The following is an 18,946-nucleotide window of genomic DNA, read 5'->3' as shown; positions in this document are numbered from 1 at the left end:
CTTGTATAAATAATTATATAATTAATAATAATAACAGTTTCTATTTGCAATGGTAGTTAGTCATTGGAGTGAAATGCAAGCCCCATTGTCAATTCAGAATTCTTTCTGCACCACAATACGAAACGTAGTCATCAACTTAGTAGTAGGAATATCCAGTAGTTTAAGGGACCTTCAAAATGCATTTTGATACAACTAATTTCCTCTTTGAAACACCTTAGACAACATTTTGAAGACCACACCCGAGGTCAAGTTCCAAATAGTCCCAGAAAATTGGGGTTTTGTCCAATTCTCAAACACGTACAATCAAATATGAGTAGGGAAGCAAGGTATTATCACGACTGTCCATTTCAGATCCATTTCGACTTTCGCCTCTCATTAATGAGTAGAAATGTTATACAGTCAATCTTTAATATGGCATATGACAGTTTTTGGGCTGTGCTGTCTTTTGCTGCACTGAAAAGACTTTAGTTGACTTAAGCTTGTGATAAATGTATCAATATTTAATAAACATATGGTGAGTTATGTTTTTTTCAATGTTAAAATGAGGATATATTTAGTGTTAAGTTTGGGTAAGGGTGGGATTTGGGATCAAATTGTGACTAACTGTAGGTTAGGTTAAAGGTCAAGCTAAGAATGTGTATTAAGGTTTACATTAACAACAATTTTATAGCGACACTTAACACAAAGTTGGCTTGTTTCTTGAACTGAAACCCCTCTTAGAACCAGAGGATAACTCTTTTCTTTTGTTTGTTCTTCAATACCTGGGAATTGATGGTTTTAACAACTTCAAGCAGACTTTACACTCCTGCTCTAAATCAATAGCTTTGGCTTTCTCATAAAAGATTCTCCTTCCTTCAGTGGGTTGGTGCAGACAAAGGTTAGACAGACAAGTCTGGGCAGCAAACTGTGCCTGTCTGTTTGGTTTTTGTCAGAGAACAACTTTTCCTCTCAACTTTGTCTGTTTTCATTTTCCTTTCTCCTTCAGTGTACCGCATGACATCCACAATCAAAGTGGAAGCACCACAAATGAACCCCTAAATCCTCCTAAATGCTTTAACCGCTCATTGCTACTTGATCTTATGCTCATTTTCATATTAGACACTACAGTCATGAGCCCAAATATATTCATTTCATCCCAGTGGTAGTAAAAGGTTGTTGGGAAATTTGCATGTGGCCGTCACGTGTGTCTTGGGAGCCGGAGGCCAGATTTACATTAATTTCCATGTTTTCTGAGGCAGGTGGCGACCTGACCAGCCTGGTTCAATGACAGCTGGAATGAAAACTACCATACCCTGATTCCTCACTTTGCAAGAAGCATTAGAAGCTTATTCAGCGAAACTGCACGATTGAACTCGTATGCCCTTCAATAAGTTCAGAGAGAAAAGTAGAAAGAAGCCGCAGCAAAGTTAATGTTTAGCAAGTATGTAGACATTTTACATTTGGACTTTGATTTAGCACTTTAAACTTAGACACATAAAAGCAATTTCTCCAATTCACCTGGATAAAATCAGTGTTTGATATGTAAGACAATCTCTCTAAACTTTAAATTGTCACTTTATATATGCATTTGTGTCGGTAAACCTCTGACCTCCTTGTTTTGGAACGTTCCCCTGACCTTATAATATATTTTTTGGTTTCTCTGTCTTTAACTTGGTTGTGAATCTCTCCCTGTCTGTGTCTGCACTTAGGCCGTGAATCTCGGTTGCCTCTCACAATAAAGGCTGAGGGAGTGGGACCTAATCTCCAGCTCAACTATGACCTGATGGACATGAAAAATGTATTCATTGGTGACACAGACAATTATGAAGTAAGAAAGGTTAAGCCAAAGTGAACAGTCATGTCCCTTCAGAAAATTATCAATAGGACATGCTGGTAATGTGACGAGCTTGGTGTGTATCGTTTATTACTAAAACTGTGGATCTGAATACATGTACATGAACAATGGACAGCTTGAGTGTGGCATAATATCTTTTGAACAAAGTTTTTTTATTTAATTTAGACTGTTAAACTCAAGCTAAAACATCTGACAATAATGAAAGTATAGAAATTATAAATCAGAGAAAAAAACAAGTTGCTAAGAGGCCAAGCCATGTCATACAGTGAGTCAATGCTTGTAAAATATAATGCGGTGCAGTGCAATAACCACAGCGCCTGTGTGGAGATAATACTGCGGATGAGGCTGTCAGTCGTGTTTTGATTCAACTCTAAGGTAATTTGTGGCTAAAGTTTGTGGTATGATTCTATTTTGTTATATTATTGTTCATTTAATTTTGTTCACATGTAAACCATATAGCATATCCAATTATTGTGCCCTGTCCGGTCACCAAGGCAAGGCTAGGCAGCTTTACTTATATAGCACATTTCAGCAACAAGGCAATTCAAAGTGCTTTACGTAAAACATTAAATAGCAGTTGAAAACATATGTTAAAGAGAATATACAACCAGCTAAGACTGGAATGAAATACAAGAATTAAAGTGACAGTGCAGTGTAAGAAATGATCAATTACTTAAAAAAGGCAGCATCAGAAAAGAAAAGTTTGAAAGAACAGAGTTGCAGTGGACCTGCAGTTTTCTGGGAGTTTGTTCCAGATTTGTGGTGCATAAAAACTGAACATACAAGAAAAACATGACTTGAGCGTTGAATCAGCGGATCCTTCTTTTTTCTCCAGATGGAGGTGCACAACAGAGGACTGATTGACGCTCCTTTCAGGCTGTCAAGCCCCGACACCACCTTCGGCCGCTGTTTCTCCTTCAGTCCTGTGGAAGGTGTTGTTCCCTCTGGGGCCTGCCAGATTGTGAAAGTCACCTTCCACTGTCGCATCTTGGGAACTTTCAATGAGGACTTGCTGCTAACTGTCACAGGACAGCCTCAACCACTTACCGTGACTTTCAGGTGAAGTTAGCGAGTGTAGTTACTCAGATTGTAACGGACCATTTAGATTTATCCAAGCAAGTCTTCAAATTTGTTGGCAGTGTTACTTTTGAAAATACCAATGTTTCTCATGGCACATGTTTTTGGCTTCTTTTTTTTCAGGGGTTGTGTCATTGGTCCCAAATTATACTTTGATGTTTCACAGCTCAATTTTGGAGATGTAGGCTTTGGTGAGTTGCACCACTTTTCTTGAGCTTTTTCATTTTTAAGTTGCTACATACGATATACTTCAAAGAATCACAACGTTCAGAAATAAATGTCCTCCACTTCAGCTTCATCTTTATTTTCCCCTTTGTCATCTACCATTCTGTGCAGGTTTCCCACTAACATTGAAGTGTAGCCTCTTCAACGACTCCTCTGTGCCTATTACCTTTGCCCTGCGTGTCCAGGGAGACGGCTTGGGGTCTCCCAGTGTTACTTGTCTCAAACAGGCGTCCGAGGTGTCCAGGAACATTTGGGAAGGCAGTGCTGCTAGAGATCTTCATGCTCGGCCTGTGGAGTTCGCCATCACACCTGCTGCGGGCTCTGTGTGTTCCTTTTCAGATGTCAGCATTGAGGTACAGTGAATTAACAAATGAGGGAGGAACCCATTTGAATGCATACATTTTTAAAATCAATGTTGCTAAGCTAGCAGAATGCTACGGTTTTTTTTACGTATGCCAAAACTGTACTAGGCAGTATGTTATTGTAAAAATATGCCCATATTTTCAAGTTCTTTTTGTTATTGCCATGTGCACATGAACAATTACAGAGAAGCAGCCGTTGGCAATGAAAATCTTAGATCTCAGGCTCCCTTCAACAATGCTAATTAAATATGTAAGAAGAAAAAAACACATAAGTAAAAAAAAATTTAAAAAAATTAAATAAAATAGAGAATCAAAAGCCGTGTTTCGACCACAGGAACTAGGAACCTCCTAAGGAACTCATTGCATTTTGACTGCAGAGACCAGAATCTAAATTAAGTTCTGGGGACATTTTCCGGGGCCTTTTGTAATTCCCCCAAAAGACTCTGATCGGAGGGAAGTACTAACCGCTTTATTCATAAAAAAAGGAAGTACTCTCATGGTTTTTTGTTTTTTTTATTATTATTTTTTGGGCTTTTCTGCCTTTTATCGATAGGACAGCTAGGTGAGAAAGGGGAGAGAGAGGGGGAAGACATGCAGGAAATCGTCACAGGTTGGACTCAAACCCTGGACCTCTGCGTCGAGGCATAAGCCTCTCAGTATATGTGCGCCTGCTCTACCCACTGAGCCAACCCGGCCACACCTCTCATCGTTTTTTGACCATTTTAGGACGAGGGGTAAACATTTCTCTTTGTTAGATAACATAAAAGTAAAGTTAGGCTTTGCTGTCGGCCTTCCGAAAACTCAAAGAAAAAGAGAGAGGTTTGCACGAGCCAGCGGCCACACTGACCTGGCGGTTGCAGAGTGTGTTCACTGCATGTGCGACTACCAGCAGCCCTCATCCTGTCATGTTGCTTAATTCATCAGTGGACTAATTTGTCTAATCTTCACAGGTCTTTAGACTGCAAAGGTTATGCAGACAACATGTAACATGTGCTTGAAGGAACCTTCTATGTTCTTTAAAAACAGTCCTGCGCACTATAGTTTGTATGCTCTGGTCCAAATCAGTTGATGAGTTTGTAAACTTGGAGCGTTTTCCCAAGCAAACCAAAATGCATCACTACAAACCACACAAGAACGTTCACTCTTGGTCAAGCTAGCCGTCTCTCACATTTCCATCCATGGGCAAACCAGCTCATTTCATTTAAATCATTTTCATTCAAATCAAATCAAATCAATTCAAAATCATCAAGTTAAAGAATAGGGATAAAATATAACCTATATAAATAAACTGATCTGAATAAATCAACTGAATGTAAACAGGAATGGAGTAAATGCATTTGCTGAGAGAAGTAATACATAATATACTGTATATACAGAAATGGATTTGTGAAATAGTAAGTAAAAGTATATAAAGGTAAAGTGACAATACAAAGGTAAAGTGCTCTGGAGTTCATAAGTCTTATGGCCTGTGGGATGAGTGTGGGACCGGATGCGGTACCATCTCCCGGCAGGCGGCAGTCAAAACAGTTTGTGGCTGGGGTGATTGGGATCCCTGCTAATCCTGATGGCCTTCTTCCTGCACCGCTGGGTGTAGAGGTTCTCCATGGATGGCAGACCCATCCTGGTGATGTGCTGAGCAGTTTTCACCCCCCTCTGTACGGTTGAGGTCGGTGCAACTGCCATACCCGGCGGTGATGCAGCCGGTCAGGATACTCTGAATGGTGCAGCCTAAATCATTAAGTGTAGCTACAAAAGAGAAAAGCAATGCATCCCCTCAATTAAGATATCATAAATTTTCTATAAAGAAAAATCTAAGCCCCTTCATCTGAATATAACAAGTGGAAATAAATAGAGGGAAATAAATAAATTATTATGAAATAAAGGTTCCCTGAAATAAATAAATGTGTACTTATGAAGTGAAAGTCCCCTGAAATAAATAAAAGTAAAACCTATTTATTTAGTAATCTATATTGCCTCATTTATATATTTATATAATACATGTATTTATATATTTAGTGCCTCATTTATTGTTGTTATTATTTATTGTATGTATTTTTTCATTTATTTAATATTGAATGAAATGGCATTCCATATTGATGTGAGAAATGTTTTGAACCTTTTGTGGTCTCAATACTATTGTATGTGTGTATTATGTATATAGGTGACGCTGTGCTCCAACACAGTCAAAAGCTACAGTCTGGCGCTGGTCGTGGATGTTCAGGGTGTCGGGAAGAAAATTATAACTCTGCCTATCATAGCCAGGTCAGACACATTTACCGATGTGAACATACACACACACTCTTTGATGTGCACACATATGCAAACATACTCACAAGATGCCATAAAACAGCTGAGGTTGCTTTTTACAAACTCTCCTACCAAACACTTTCTCTTAAAATAAAGTTAACCTCTTCTGTGCTTCTGGCTGTCGCTGATGCTTTGACAAGCTGTAAATGCGGTCCATTGAACTTCCAAACAGGTGTCGACAAATCGGTGGAGTATGTGTTAAATATTCAGAGCCTAATTTGCATAATAATACATTTGAATGTCACCTGCACCATCACTCAGAATAGGGCAGTGGTAATCTGACTTCCTCGCGGCAATCACCGTCATTGTAAATTCATGAATAAGTTCTAATTAATACACTGCAGTACTGGCATGATTTAATGCCAATTACTGTTGTGATTCATAAATAAGCCTCAAATATTTTCTTCTCCTCTCCTCTCTGTCTATTTATCTTTGTTAATAGGTGTGTTGTTCCAGATATTGTGGTGGAGACTGCAGTGTTGGACTTTCAAAGGTGTTTCCTAAATCACCGCTATGAACAGCAAGTGCAGCTGACCAACACCAGCACTCTGCCTGCCTGCTACGGCATGCTGGACCAGGTATTATATATTATATATACTCTATGGCAGTGGTGGCAGTGTACTCATAGAATAGTGAAATGAACAAGCACAAAACTGTCAAGGATTGCATGCATTTTTAAAGGTCCCATATAATGCAAATTTTTCAGGCCCATTCTTGTATTTGGGATTTTACTAGAACATTTTTTAACATTCTTCAGTGTTAAAAAAAACCACATTATTTGTCTGAAACGCTCTGTTTTAGCCAGGTCCCCAGGAAGTGTGCCTTCTTTGAAGCAAATTGAACATGGTGGCCTAACAGTGGAATTGCAACTCCCAGCAAGCAAAAATAATTTTTTCCCATTGACTTACATGGCGAAAGATACGTCTGTAAATTAGTGGATCATTTTTTTTTAGCGTCACAACCTCCGCGAAATGACAGAAATGAATCCATTCGGTCCGATAACATTTGGAAAGTCTAGAAGAGCTTAGGGCTGGGCATTATGGCCTAAAAATAAAATCCCCGATTAAAAAAAAATAAAAATCCGATTTAAGATTGAAATCAATTTTTTTCTCCCCCTACTTAAAATCAATCTGCAGATGACAAAGAAATTGTTCAAAACAAGTTTTATTTTGTTTTGACTCATACACACACGCACACACATGGGGCATGTATACCATTAGGATTATTCATGCCAATTTTGTGGAAATATAAATTGGTTTGAGTGTTTTCCCTACCAGTTTTTTTTTAGGTTTTTTTTGGGGGGGGGGGCCTATATATTCTACAACAACAAAACGGATGCGTGAGATAAAGCTGTTTTCACACATACAGGTAATTCACTTCTCGTTCATCGCTAAAAGTTCAAATTATTTCAACGTTATTGCGTAACCTTGCCCCTATTTTCACCTGTTGCTGAGTAACGTACGTTAACATCCCATGGTCTCTTGAATGTAGCATACCTGTAGCAAGCTCCTCCGTAGCGATAAAAACAAACGTCGAAGCAGAGCTCCGTGCTACAGAGCGGTGATTGCAAGTTGTTTAAGCCTGTTGTATCAGCAGCATTTAGTAGATGTGTTGAGCCGCAAAAGAGATCCTCAACACCGCCTCTGGTGCCCCGCATGGTGCTCCTTCAGGTCAGCTGTAGCTGGTGGTTCAGTTATCCGAGAATAGGTGACTCTCAGCCGGGGACAGAGCACCGCGAGCTGCCGGTCATTTTCGGCGGAGATTACGGATAAGTAAGTAATGAAACGACTGGTTAAGAAAATAATGAATGTTAGTCCCTGTCGCTGCCATGTTGTTTGTGTATCTCTATCTCTATGGCAAATGCGCGGGGGGAGGGCTGAGGCCGTTCGGAGCTACGGGAGCCCAGAGGGGAGCGTCGGCGGATGTTAAGGAGAAAATCGATTTTTCATTTAAACAAATCCACGTTAACTACACATTCGAGTTAATCGATAAAATCGATTTATCACCCAGCCCTAGAAGAGCTGCACAATTAAATCATTTTATCCCCATTCAAGTTAGCGGAGTGCTAAACCGGAAGTAGCTGGCTGGCCCAGCAGAGGTTTGTAGTTGGCCTGCTCTATGGGCCGCACAGTGCTGATGCAGTGTCGATCATCTGGGTAATTTCTGGCTCCATAAGGTCTTCACTATTGAGCAACTCTCATAAGAATGAACAGGGCACCGCCTGAAACGCTGTATCCAGTTCTTATTATACAGTACATCCATGATTTTAGTGCCTGTCTTCTTAAGATCCTCTCCCGAACAGTCTGCTCTGATTGGTCAGCGCTTCTGGGTCTTCCACATCCAGCTCTTGGCATCTCTGCACCGTCATTGCAGCCGTGGAATGACTGTAGCTGCACTTTAAATTGACTGCATTTATCTAGCACTTTTCTAGTCTTAAAGGGGTGGTTCAGAATGTTGTACATAGTTAGCCAGTGTGTTATTTATCAGTGGAGACCGTTTTCAACACTTTTATCCAGTCCTTCCAGTTGCAGAGTTCGCTGGTGCTAGGCTAACGCAAGTCAACGGTATATGCTAGCCTGCCATTAAAAACCAGCCCGGTCTCATGGAAGTTCGTGTAAATGTGACGTTATTTGAATCTATTGATACGTGTTCACGGAGACGTTTTTGTCGTTTTTTACGTGGTGGACAACACGAAAATGTGAAGTAATGTATTTCAATGGGAAGCATATTTTGTGGCCACAGCACGAAATTGTAGGGAGTAATATAAAAAGCAGAAAATCCGCGTAGGGAGGTTGGTCGGGGTGGTGGATGGGTCAAACAACACAGGACTTTCACCCGGGCGTGCGGGGATCGCGTCCCGTTTGCGGCGCTTTGTTTCCCGGGGATGGCATCCCGGGGATGGCGTCCCTGCGTGTGGCGTTTTGTCCTGCGTGTTACTGTGGCGCGTCTCCCGGCGTTTAAGGCGCCCTTTCCCCGTAAGTTTTTTCCTAAACCCAACCTCCGGCCCGTTCTATTGGGGCGGTCCCCAGCGGGGGCCCTGGCGCTGCGCGCGCCTTCCGGCTTATGGGCGCGCTGGGGCGCCTCCGGTCGTTCCCCAGCCAGGCCGCGGCGGAAGCCTCCGGCTTATGGAGCGACCTTTTCGGCCGCCTCCCGGCGTCCTTTCCCCGAGAAAATAATGTGACATTTACACGTAAAAAATAATGTGACATTTACACGAAAAAAACCAGAAAAACGTCTCCGTGAACACGTATCAATAGATTAAGAATAACGTGGACATTTACACAAACTGCCGTGAGACCGGGTTGTAAAAACAGCTTTACCCACTCCACAGTACACCTGAGGCAAATAAATTATAACGCCAGACTATTGATGTAAATATCTGTGTTGATAGAATAATTTTAGAAATAAAACTACCCTTGCATTGCATTGCGATAGTTATACTTTGTTCCCTGTAGTTGGTAGTAGGCTACGGCAGCATGGACTGATATTACCTAGGCTACCGAGGAAGCCGGTTTCCATGACAATGACGCAAGTTTGTTTACCTGCCAGGCTATAACACACATAACGTTACCGGTACATCAAAGCACACGGGCTAGCAATTTGCATGTAAACTTTCCGAGCTTACATGACTTTTCTGTCAGCAATTAACTAAAGTTAGAGGTTAGGTCCAGCCAGGTATCTACCGTTGTCACTCTTCACAATGCATTGAACTGTAACGTTATCTCCACTAACATTGTCAGTCTCAATCTATCAGTAGCAGCTAGGCTAACGTTATGAAAGGCTCATTCGTTGTCAGTGACTTGTGGTCCTTTAGATTGCGAGTCTTCTGGTCTAAAATGATCACTACACATTCGCCACTTGAGTTGAGTCTCCACAGGTGTCTTGATGTCCAAGCCAGCAGCAAGAAGCCACAGTTGGTTCCTTTCTGGATCTTGCAATGGAAATTTGTGGAAATGTGTCTGTTTTGTTTATTTTTATAATTTGTAAATGGAACACTGAATCACCATGTTGCCTAGTCCTTAGTTTCCAATCCAATGCTTCAATACCAATGTCCTAGACTACTACTAGGTGTCCCGACTGTAGTGCGCTTCTCTGTTTACTATTCGGCGCAGTACTACTAAGCGGAGCAAAGCAAAATTCCGCTGCTGCTGAGAAACGAGTCCCTCAAAATGTAATGCGATCATTGAGATGCAAGGGTAGTTTTATTTCTAACATTATTCTGTCAACACAGACATTTACATTGATAGTCTGGCGTTATAATTTACCAGCGAACTCTGCAACTAGAAGGACTAAATGAAAAGTGTTAAAAAACGGTCTCCACTGATAAAGAACACACTGGCTAACTTGAAAATGAGGTCCTATGTCCAAAATTCTGAACCACCCCTTTAACGACTACTCAAAGTGCTTTACACACTACAGCACCATTCACACACACATTCATACACTGGTGGCCGAGGCTTCCATGCCTGCCACCTGCTCAGCAGACATACCGATGGTACACACACCGATTGTGCAGCATCGGGAGCAATTCAGGGTTCAGTGTCTTGCCCAAGGACACTTCGACATTACTCATAAAAAACAGAAACTCAGGGAAACAGCTAGCCTGGCTGTGTCCAAAGGTAAAAAAGTCTGCTTACCAACCCCCTGAAGATAACTAATTAACACGTTATATCTGTATGTTTATTCTACTAAAGACACAGTAACCTTCAACAATATCAACTTGATTTGACTTATCTTAGCTTTTGCTGAACTTTGAAATGGATTTTAGCTTGGAACAAAGACTGTGGATTTTGACCCCCATCGCTTACATTAAAAGCACATTAGGAAAAGGATCTTCTAATTGGGAGTATGAACAGGAGGAATAATTACAGCAAGAAAAATCTGCCTAAATGTGCATATAGGCACTATTTTTGTAAGACAGACTTAAAAAAAATTGTGAACATATCCATTGATCCTTAGAAAAAAAGTATAAAAACAAGTTGTGTTTTTACATGGGATTATGTGCCAGACTATTTCTTGACTGGGAGCAGTGACTTTCTGAAGTGTTAAGCTAAGCTAACCGTCTCCTTGCTCCAGCCTCATATTTACCGTACACAGTGTTGTGCCTGAACGCGTTCATTGAACGATAGTTCATGAACTCGCAATCTGGCAACACCAGCCTCCAGTGTCGCACCGCCATATGCGTCATCAAAACAAAAAGCAGCATGGAGGCGACAAAGCAGCAAGGAGGCGTCGTATGATCATTTAAACGAGTTTTATGACAAGGTCGGTAAGGATGCGAAAAATCTGACATTTCTGTGCAAACTTTGCCCGCCGGCTTTCAAAAAGAAAATCCGCACTTCAGTCACATCCACAGCAAACCTCAAACGACACATTGAACTGATTGGATATGAAGATGAAATCTGACGCATAGTTTCAGTGTTACTACTGATAAAATAATTGCCATCTGTGGTTCTATATGGGCTGTGGCAATAATTTTGAAAAATAATAGCTCGCAGCAACCTATGGAAAAAAAGAACTATGAACTAGTTCATTTTTGGAACTGTGAACTTAGTTCACAATTTTGAAGTATGAACTAGGAACTGAACTAGTTCATTTAAAAATTTGTGAACTGAACTTTGAACTAGTTCATGTAGAAAGTGAACTTTCCCAACACTGAACATACAGACATGAGAGTGGTATCGAGCTTCTCATCCAACTCTCCACAAGGAAGCCAATAAAAGTATTTCCCAAAATGTTGAACTATTGCTTTAATGAATCTCTCTGACCATTGTGAAGACAAAATATAATAAAGATTGTTTTTGGAATCAAAATGATCATGTCCTGACTTGCAGTAATAGCTCCATGAAACTGTACTGGTACAAATGTCCAACATTGAAATCACTGTCTGTCAGCTGTCCACTCCTGCTGTGACAAGGGCAGGGAATATAAATTACTTTCAAAACTATCTACAGGGTTCATTCGTTTTGAAAAAAACTGGAAAAGTTATGGAATTTGAAAAATGCAAATTCCAGGCCTTGAAAGGTTTTGGAAACGTAAAAAGACCCAGAAAGTTTAGGAAAAGTCATGGAATTTGTTTTAACACAGCATAATAATATGTGATTAATAAATGTATTTTCACGTTGTCTTAACCTCAACGTTGTATTCGGGGAGCGATATTATGAATCCCACTATGAACCACATACATTATTATTCATTTTATAGTTAAAGTGATGGTTCGGAGTAATTTGGTCTCTTTGCATTACTTGAGCTAAACACCCCCAGAAGCCTTTTTCATGTTTTTTTTAGTTATTAGCGCTGCGATAGTTTAGCGTGACTCCTTATCGTTGAATGACCCCTATTTATAATGTCCGAAATGATACCAAACTTCTACACTAGTACAAATAGGTTATACACTCATAAAACGATGGATTGGAAAGTTTGTAAGTACAACAGAAGTTTATGAACACTTGCTTGCTATCTTCTGCTAGCTGCTGCTGCTATCTGCAGTTAGACGAGTGCTTAGGGCCGTCTACAAATTACTAAATTACTACACCGAAAAGAGATACAACAAAAATATTTATTAATTTAATGATTAAATAAGGTAATGTCTCCAAACTTACCTCAATTATTAATTGTCTCCTGCTAGTTATACTACAGCACTTACTTAAAAAAAAAAGTTAAATTAAAAAATATTTTTTTGTTGTTTTTTTGTTGTAATTTGTAGACGGCCCTAAGCACTCGTCTTACAGCAGCAACAACAACAGCAGAGAGCAGAAGCCAGCAGGTAGTTGTTATTTACATAACTTTCTGGTGTAATTTACAAACTTTCCAATCCATCGTTTTATGAGTCCATAACCTATATGTACTAGTGTAGACGTTTGGTATCATTTCGGGCATTATTAGTGGGGTCATTTACGAGATACAAACGTGGGTCCATTAGCCCCTGCGCTAAGCTATTCAGCTGATAACGCTACTCTACGCTAACGCTCCCAATGTTAGACGCAGGTGAAAAAAGCTTCTTGGGGGGTGTTTGGCTCGAGGTCATGGTGCAAAGGACCCTAGGGTGAAATTACTCCGAACCATCACTTTAAACCTCTGAGGGTAAACTTTACATAGATTTGTATTCTTATTGTATAATGTCGACTGACATTTTCAGGAACACAAAGTCATAGAAATTTGCCGAAAAGTCATGAAAAAGTCATGGAAAAGTATTGGTTAAAATGCGTATGAACCCTGTATCTATCTTTTTGTACAATAGATGTTTGGTCTGTATGTTTGCTTAAAAAAAGTAATTTCTGTCTGTGTCACCTTTTTCAGGAATATGAGGAGAGTCTGCCACTGCTTTTTGGCAGTGTCACCCCCAGAGGATTGATTCGTCCTCACAGTTCAGAAGAGCTTCCTGTGTTTCTGCTGGCTAAGGCCGTTGGAAGGCAACAGCGCACTCTACGCATTGCTGTGTTCGGCAGCTTCCAGCCACCCCTGGTCAGTGGAAGTGTGTGTGTGTGTGTGCGTGTGTGCGTGCGTGCGTGTGCTTCTGAGTGTTACTGGTTGAATACTGTGCATGAGGGAGTAATTTTGAGTATTTTGTCTGAATACAGCCATATACTCATACAGGTGTCTTTCTCTAAATTACTAATTAAAATGTGTTCTCTAATCTGCTTTTTTTTGTTCCAGGAGGTGGTCTTATCATGTATTGGGCAGGGACCAATAGTTCATGTTGAGAGCCCACAGCTGGACTTTGGCACAATCCCGGTTCTGACGGACATAACTAGAACCCTGCACCTGTCAAACCAGTCACCTATTCCAGCCCACTTTACTGCTTGCATGGTACAAACACACCAACACAGACACCCCAGAGCCCACATACTGTATTAACGCAATTAGATAGGTATGCACATGCTAAATAAAGGTAAATGAATAAAACACGTATGATACATTCATTTTACAAGCCCTGAGATCTAGTGGTAAGATGTTACAAGAAGCATACAGAAATGAAATGCTTTTCGGAGTGGATTTAATACATATCTGTTGAGCCATCTGCCCATTAAGGGGCTAGATTTCTTGAGCAAATCTTCCGTCTTTCTTCCCCTGCTCTTGTGAACAGTTAACATCATTATATATGTAATTAATGAGTAAATAGCTCTAATGCTTTGTTAGCTCTTGAAATAATTAGGTGCCAGCTCAATTGTAGTCCTACCCCAGGAGAATAAGTGATTTTCCTTTAGAGTGCGCTCTCCTTCCTGAACCAGTCAGACGCTGACATTTTGTCAATTCAGGATGACATGACTGGAATAGGTGGGCTTGATCTGGGACGCTGATTGAACAATGCTCAACTTGGAATCTCTTGCTGTTTCTGGTGTTTATAGCATTTTATACACAAAATAATTATTAAATCTACAAAACAATACAATTAGTGCTGAAACGATTCCTCGAATAACTCGAATAATTCGATTACAAAAAATCCTCAATGCAAAATGACTTGCCTCAAAGCTTCGTTAAATCAATGTTACCAACGTTGTATCGCTGACGGACGGTGTTTCCGCACGGAGCATTATTACTGTCGCACAGACGCGGCTCAGTCTGCTGCTGGCGACACATGCTAGAGCGTAAATAGCGAGGGGCTAAGAGAAGAGACAGGCTGGAGAAAACAACAGAAAGTGTCCAAAGTTTGGAATCAGTTCAAACATAATTAAAACTAAAACTATGTACAGTGTGTCTACTGCAAAATGGAACTAGCTTACCACGATAATAGCACGACGTCAGTGCTTTAGCATCTCAACAGAACAGTGTATTTTAATGTATGCCTTAGTTTGAGGTTGATATCATTTGAAAAAAAAATCTTTAAAAACAATGTAATATGGCACTTAAATGCACTTAATATGTTTAGTTTTTTGAGAGATGATATTGTAAGCAATGTAGGCAATACAAATGTTGCTTTCTTCCGAAAATTTAGCTTTTTTTCCCTAGTTTTAAGAACGCAAAAAAACCATTATCGATAAAGTGCTAGATTAATCGAGTACAAAAAGAATCGATAGCTGCAGCCCTAAATACAATGTCTACAATGTTGAACAATGTTCAACTGTTTTCATCTCTTAGACTTTTTTCGGAATATAGAGGGAGCACGGACCCACATCACAAAGACTCTTAAGACTGAATAATAATCTTCCACTCATTTTTATTTATCATACTTATTACTTAGTGTAAATGTAACTTTACCTTATCCTGAGATCTACAGTTGATCATATCCAGTGTGGTCCTTCAAGTATTTATTTTCTTTCTGAAAGCCCTTCTCTTATCACTGGGAATCCACTGGGAACAAACTTGTGACTGGAGCTATGACTCAATACTTCCATAACTGGCATAGAAACAACCGTGCATGCACACTAATTAAAACACACACAGGCAACCCCGGTGTAACTGCAATTGTGTGACCCTGTCCTCTCCTCTAAGGCAGTGTTGAGGATAGGAGTTTCCCCCTGCACTCTCAAGCATCAATCGATGCAGATTCTCCTTGAATTACATTACATCTCGCTCAATAGGCTGGCAGGGAGCCACACAAATAGACCCGATGAGTGATGATTGCGGGGATATTGTGGAAGGTATCCACCCTTGCTTGTCATCTAAGTGACCATCTGTGAAAATTGAACCACAACTCCATCCCTAATAAAACCTAGGATTGTATTGATTATTTTATACAGTGTCGAAGATATCTAGACAACCAGACTATGTAATGTGAAAAATAATGTCCAGTGTTTCCCCTAGGTTGACTGCTTTAGCCTGGCAGATGGGATACCACCGCTCCAAATTCCGTTCTCAACTTAACACTTTGAAGTTTCTTTAAATATGTATCAGTTATTTTTCGAAATCCACATGAACAGCGCTTCACATCAGCATACATATGTACACAGATTATTTTTTAGTCTATTTCTTTTTGTTGTCAGAATATGACAGACCTGCCAACCTTGAAGAAATTTTATGAGTACAACCCAATACAATTGTTTGGCTCATCACTACCTTCTAGATTACAATAAATTATTATTACTTGTAGAGGAGTGGATGAATGGCTGTATGTGTAGTGAAACTACTATACAAATGTTTTCTTATATCCTGTCCAACATTTTGTGCCCATATATTTGTTAGTCTAACCAACAGGAGGCAGAGAGAGCTAATAAATATGCTTAAGTACTTCTCTGTTAAAGATGAGAGTTAGACCAAGTTAACACGTAGCCTTCTTCTGATTACTGAAGGGAAATGAAGTAGTGTAAGTAAGGATTTACTCATAAAGCAACTTTAAATAGGCCTAAAGCAACTACTAAAAAAGCACAAGATTGAAGCCTGACAGAGACACAATTATAGGCTAATAAATAACATGGGTCAGATATTTTCAGATACGCTTTTAAAAATTTGACATGGGTGACATTGCATTATGTAAGTTGCCATCACATAAATAGCCGAACTGTTACCTTTATCTTACGTTAATCAGCACCTGGCCTTTCTAAAACCTTTTAGTTTTCTAGCCATTCCACCACTTTTCTAACTGCCCCCAACTAATGGGAAGGATGGCAGGTGTGATAGGCTAGCCTATTGACACCAGTGTTGGGCAAGTTAATTCCAAAATGTAATACATTATTGATTACTAGTTACGGTCATTTGAGAGTAATTCGTTATATTACAATATTACTGTCGCTGAATTGTAATTCTTACACTACTTTTGCGTTACTTTCACCAAAATAAAAGTATTCTTGGCAGGTAGCTTGTGAATTTCACCACGGGGTCAACAAAGTCTCATCTTTATCCACTTTAATACATCATAATTTATTCATATTATTTAGTATTATTAATCTGATGCTGCAAAGTAACTAAAGCTATAAAATAAATACTTAGGTAAAACGTTCAATAGCCTACTTGACTCTGAATTGTGGTGGACTAGAAGTAGCCTAATAAGTAGGATTAAATGAAAAATACCCAAATAAAATTGAATCAAAGTAGCCGACGGTAGGCTATAGTTACTTTCCACCGCTGATAAAATGTAATATTACGTGTAGCAAGACTAAACATTAATTCCCGACATGTTATCTGTCAGTTGCTCGGTCACATTGCTGTCGTCACTGACAGGACACAGATGTTGTCAGTTACCATCTCTTGTTCTGGCTCTGACCACGGAACAGTGACGGGACAGCTCGCTTCAACACAGCGTAAAAAACTCAGGAAAATAATGTCTGTGTCGCAAATGTATCAATGTCTGCAGTCATTTCAACCACTGAATTGTAATGTGTTACTCCCATCACTGATGGACACTATCAAAACTGAATCTTACGGATTCGTAATTTTGCCGGACGCGATATTACGAATCCCACTATGGCCACGCCAAGACCCGCCCTTCAATAGCGTTCACACGCTACTATTGGCCAGGCGTCCATGCTTACATGTACAGGTCCTATCCCCTGACCAATCCCCTAACCCTAACCTTAACCACTCGAGGTGAAATGCCTAACCCCAACCAATCAAGCTGCTTCGTAGGGCGGGTCTTGGCGTGGCCATAGTGGGATTCGTAATTTTGCTATCCGGACAGCCTGGCTTGCTGAGGCACTAAACGCGCGAAGCATTTGGCTAGGAGGGGCAGGTGGACGGAGGGTTAAAATGCAGCGCTTTGATTGGCCGAAAGCTTTTCACTCCACTGCTCAGCGGTAGAATCAACGTCATAGATGTAGATTGCATAGAAACTGAAACCGGAGAAATTCGAGATGCAACAAAATGCGTACCTAGAGAGCAGCAAATCGTACAAGCCTACTTAAGGGTCAAAATGCCGAGTACGAAAAATGCGTACATGTTGGCAGGTCTGATATCAACAGAGATACAAAAATAGTAGTAGAAATAGAAACTGCATGACAGAACATACTAGCCTGGTCCTACCAGACTCTGGTCCATTTCATTTCAGAGAGTCTGGCCACTCTCCATTGACAAGTGTTAACTTCCTTGAAGGCGGGTACTCTGTTGTAGTTTAAAACTATTCTGCCATATGATGATCTGCCATAACCAATCGCTAACGTTTGGTTGTGACATATGTCATGCGCATGTGCAACAAGAGGGGAGACCGACAACTATCGGGCTTATATTTAGCATTAGCATCGCTAGCGTTAGCCTTAGCCAACTCCTTCACCACTAACGGAGCGAGCTGGAAAATCTAACTTTTCCTGAACATTATGGCCACCAACACAACTCAGCAAATATTGTTCTTGCTCGGGCTTTAACTTGTGGACCTTCAGCAGTGTTGCTGGCACAATAGACCGAATGGCTTCGCTCGCATCTTTCTAGCGCACGTCCTCAACGTCATCGTTCTCAACGTCATCGTTCTCAGCCACTCCCTCTGTTCGCTGATTGGACCGCCAAATATTTGTCTGGAGAAAACCCAAGAATATACCACAAACCCAGACAGAGTAGTGAAGGAAAATGAAAATTGAGCGGAAATACGAGGGCGGAGCCAGGCTACATATATACATGATGTGGACGATAATTACCCTGTACGACCATTTTCTGCACTCTATATAAAAAAGGGATTGGTCTAAAATTCAGACGCTATTTTAGTTGTTTTAATCTCATTTATTTATTATTTTTTTGGCAAGCAGAAACAGAAGCCAAGTGAGATTTAAGTTTGGTGCTAGATTTATGCGTGTTCATGTGCTCTTGATAGCTCACAGGATACAGCACCGATTTGGATTCTAAGCCCTTCTGACTTGTGCTGCATTCAAAAGCAATCAATGCTAATCAAGTTGTGGGATGCAGCAGGTTTGATGTGATTATTGAAATTCCAGTCGTCTTGCTCCTTCCTCTGGAGAGTCAACCCCCTGCTCTTTCTCCTCTTCTGACGCTACCCACCCCCTTTACTCTGATCACCCTTGTATCGACCCACACCAAGTCAGCTTTCAGTGGCTCCTTTACCCGGTCATACAAATGCTGAGAAAGTGATCTGTGACTCCTGAAGTCACTCTCTGGTCAAGTGTTGCCTGCTTGTGTGAGGCATCTTTCTTCAAAGGTCTCTTTTTCTGCAGGACTTTTCTGTAAGGAAGTAGCTTTCAACAGAGACATCAAGCAAAATCTTCAAATATAATTTGTCCAATATTATTATTAGTACAGTCTCTGCTTCAGTGATGCAACACAA

General features: G+C 40.4%; 1 protein-coding gene across 2 annotated transcripts in view; it reads left to right on the top strand.

Annotated features, from left to right (window-relative positions):
• Positions 1–18,946, top strand: part of hydin (HYDIN axonemal central pair apparatus protein) — a 137,266-nt gene that overhangs the window by 23,626 nt on the left and 94,694 nt on the right. For both annotated transcript variants that reach the window (XM_039809874.1, XM_039809873.1), the window contains exons 11-18: positions 1,689–1,807; positions 2,670–2,893; positions 3,035–3,102; positions 3,248–3,489; positions 5,660–5,760; positions 6,248–6,383; positions 13,105–13,269; positions 13,462–13,614. In XM_039809874.1, the coding sequence (XP_039665808.1) occupies positions 1,689–1,807; positions 2,670–2,893; positions 3,035–3,102; positions 3,248–3,489; positions 5,660–5,760; positions 6,248–6,383; positions 13,105–13,269; positions 13,462–13,614 (1,208 nt within the window). The remainder of the gene's footprint in view (positions 1–1,688; positions 1,808–2,669; positions 2,894–3,034; positions 3,103–3,247; positions 3,490–5,659; positions 5,761–6,247; positions 6,384–13,104; positions 13,270–13,461; positions 13,615–18,946) is intronic.

The sequence above is a fragment of the Perca fluviatilis genome, chromosome 8 (genome assembly GCF_010015445.1).
Source record: "Perca fluviatilis chromosome 8, GENO_Pfluv_1.0, whole genome shotgun sequence".
In the NCBI taxonomy this organism is placed as follows: Eukaryota; Metazoa; Chordata; class Actinopteri; order Perciformes; family Percidae; genus Perca; species Perca fluviatilis.
The sequence above is the reverse complement of the archived record's forward strand: the minus strand, read 5'-3'. Positions and strand labels throughout refer to the sequence as shown.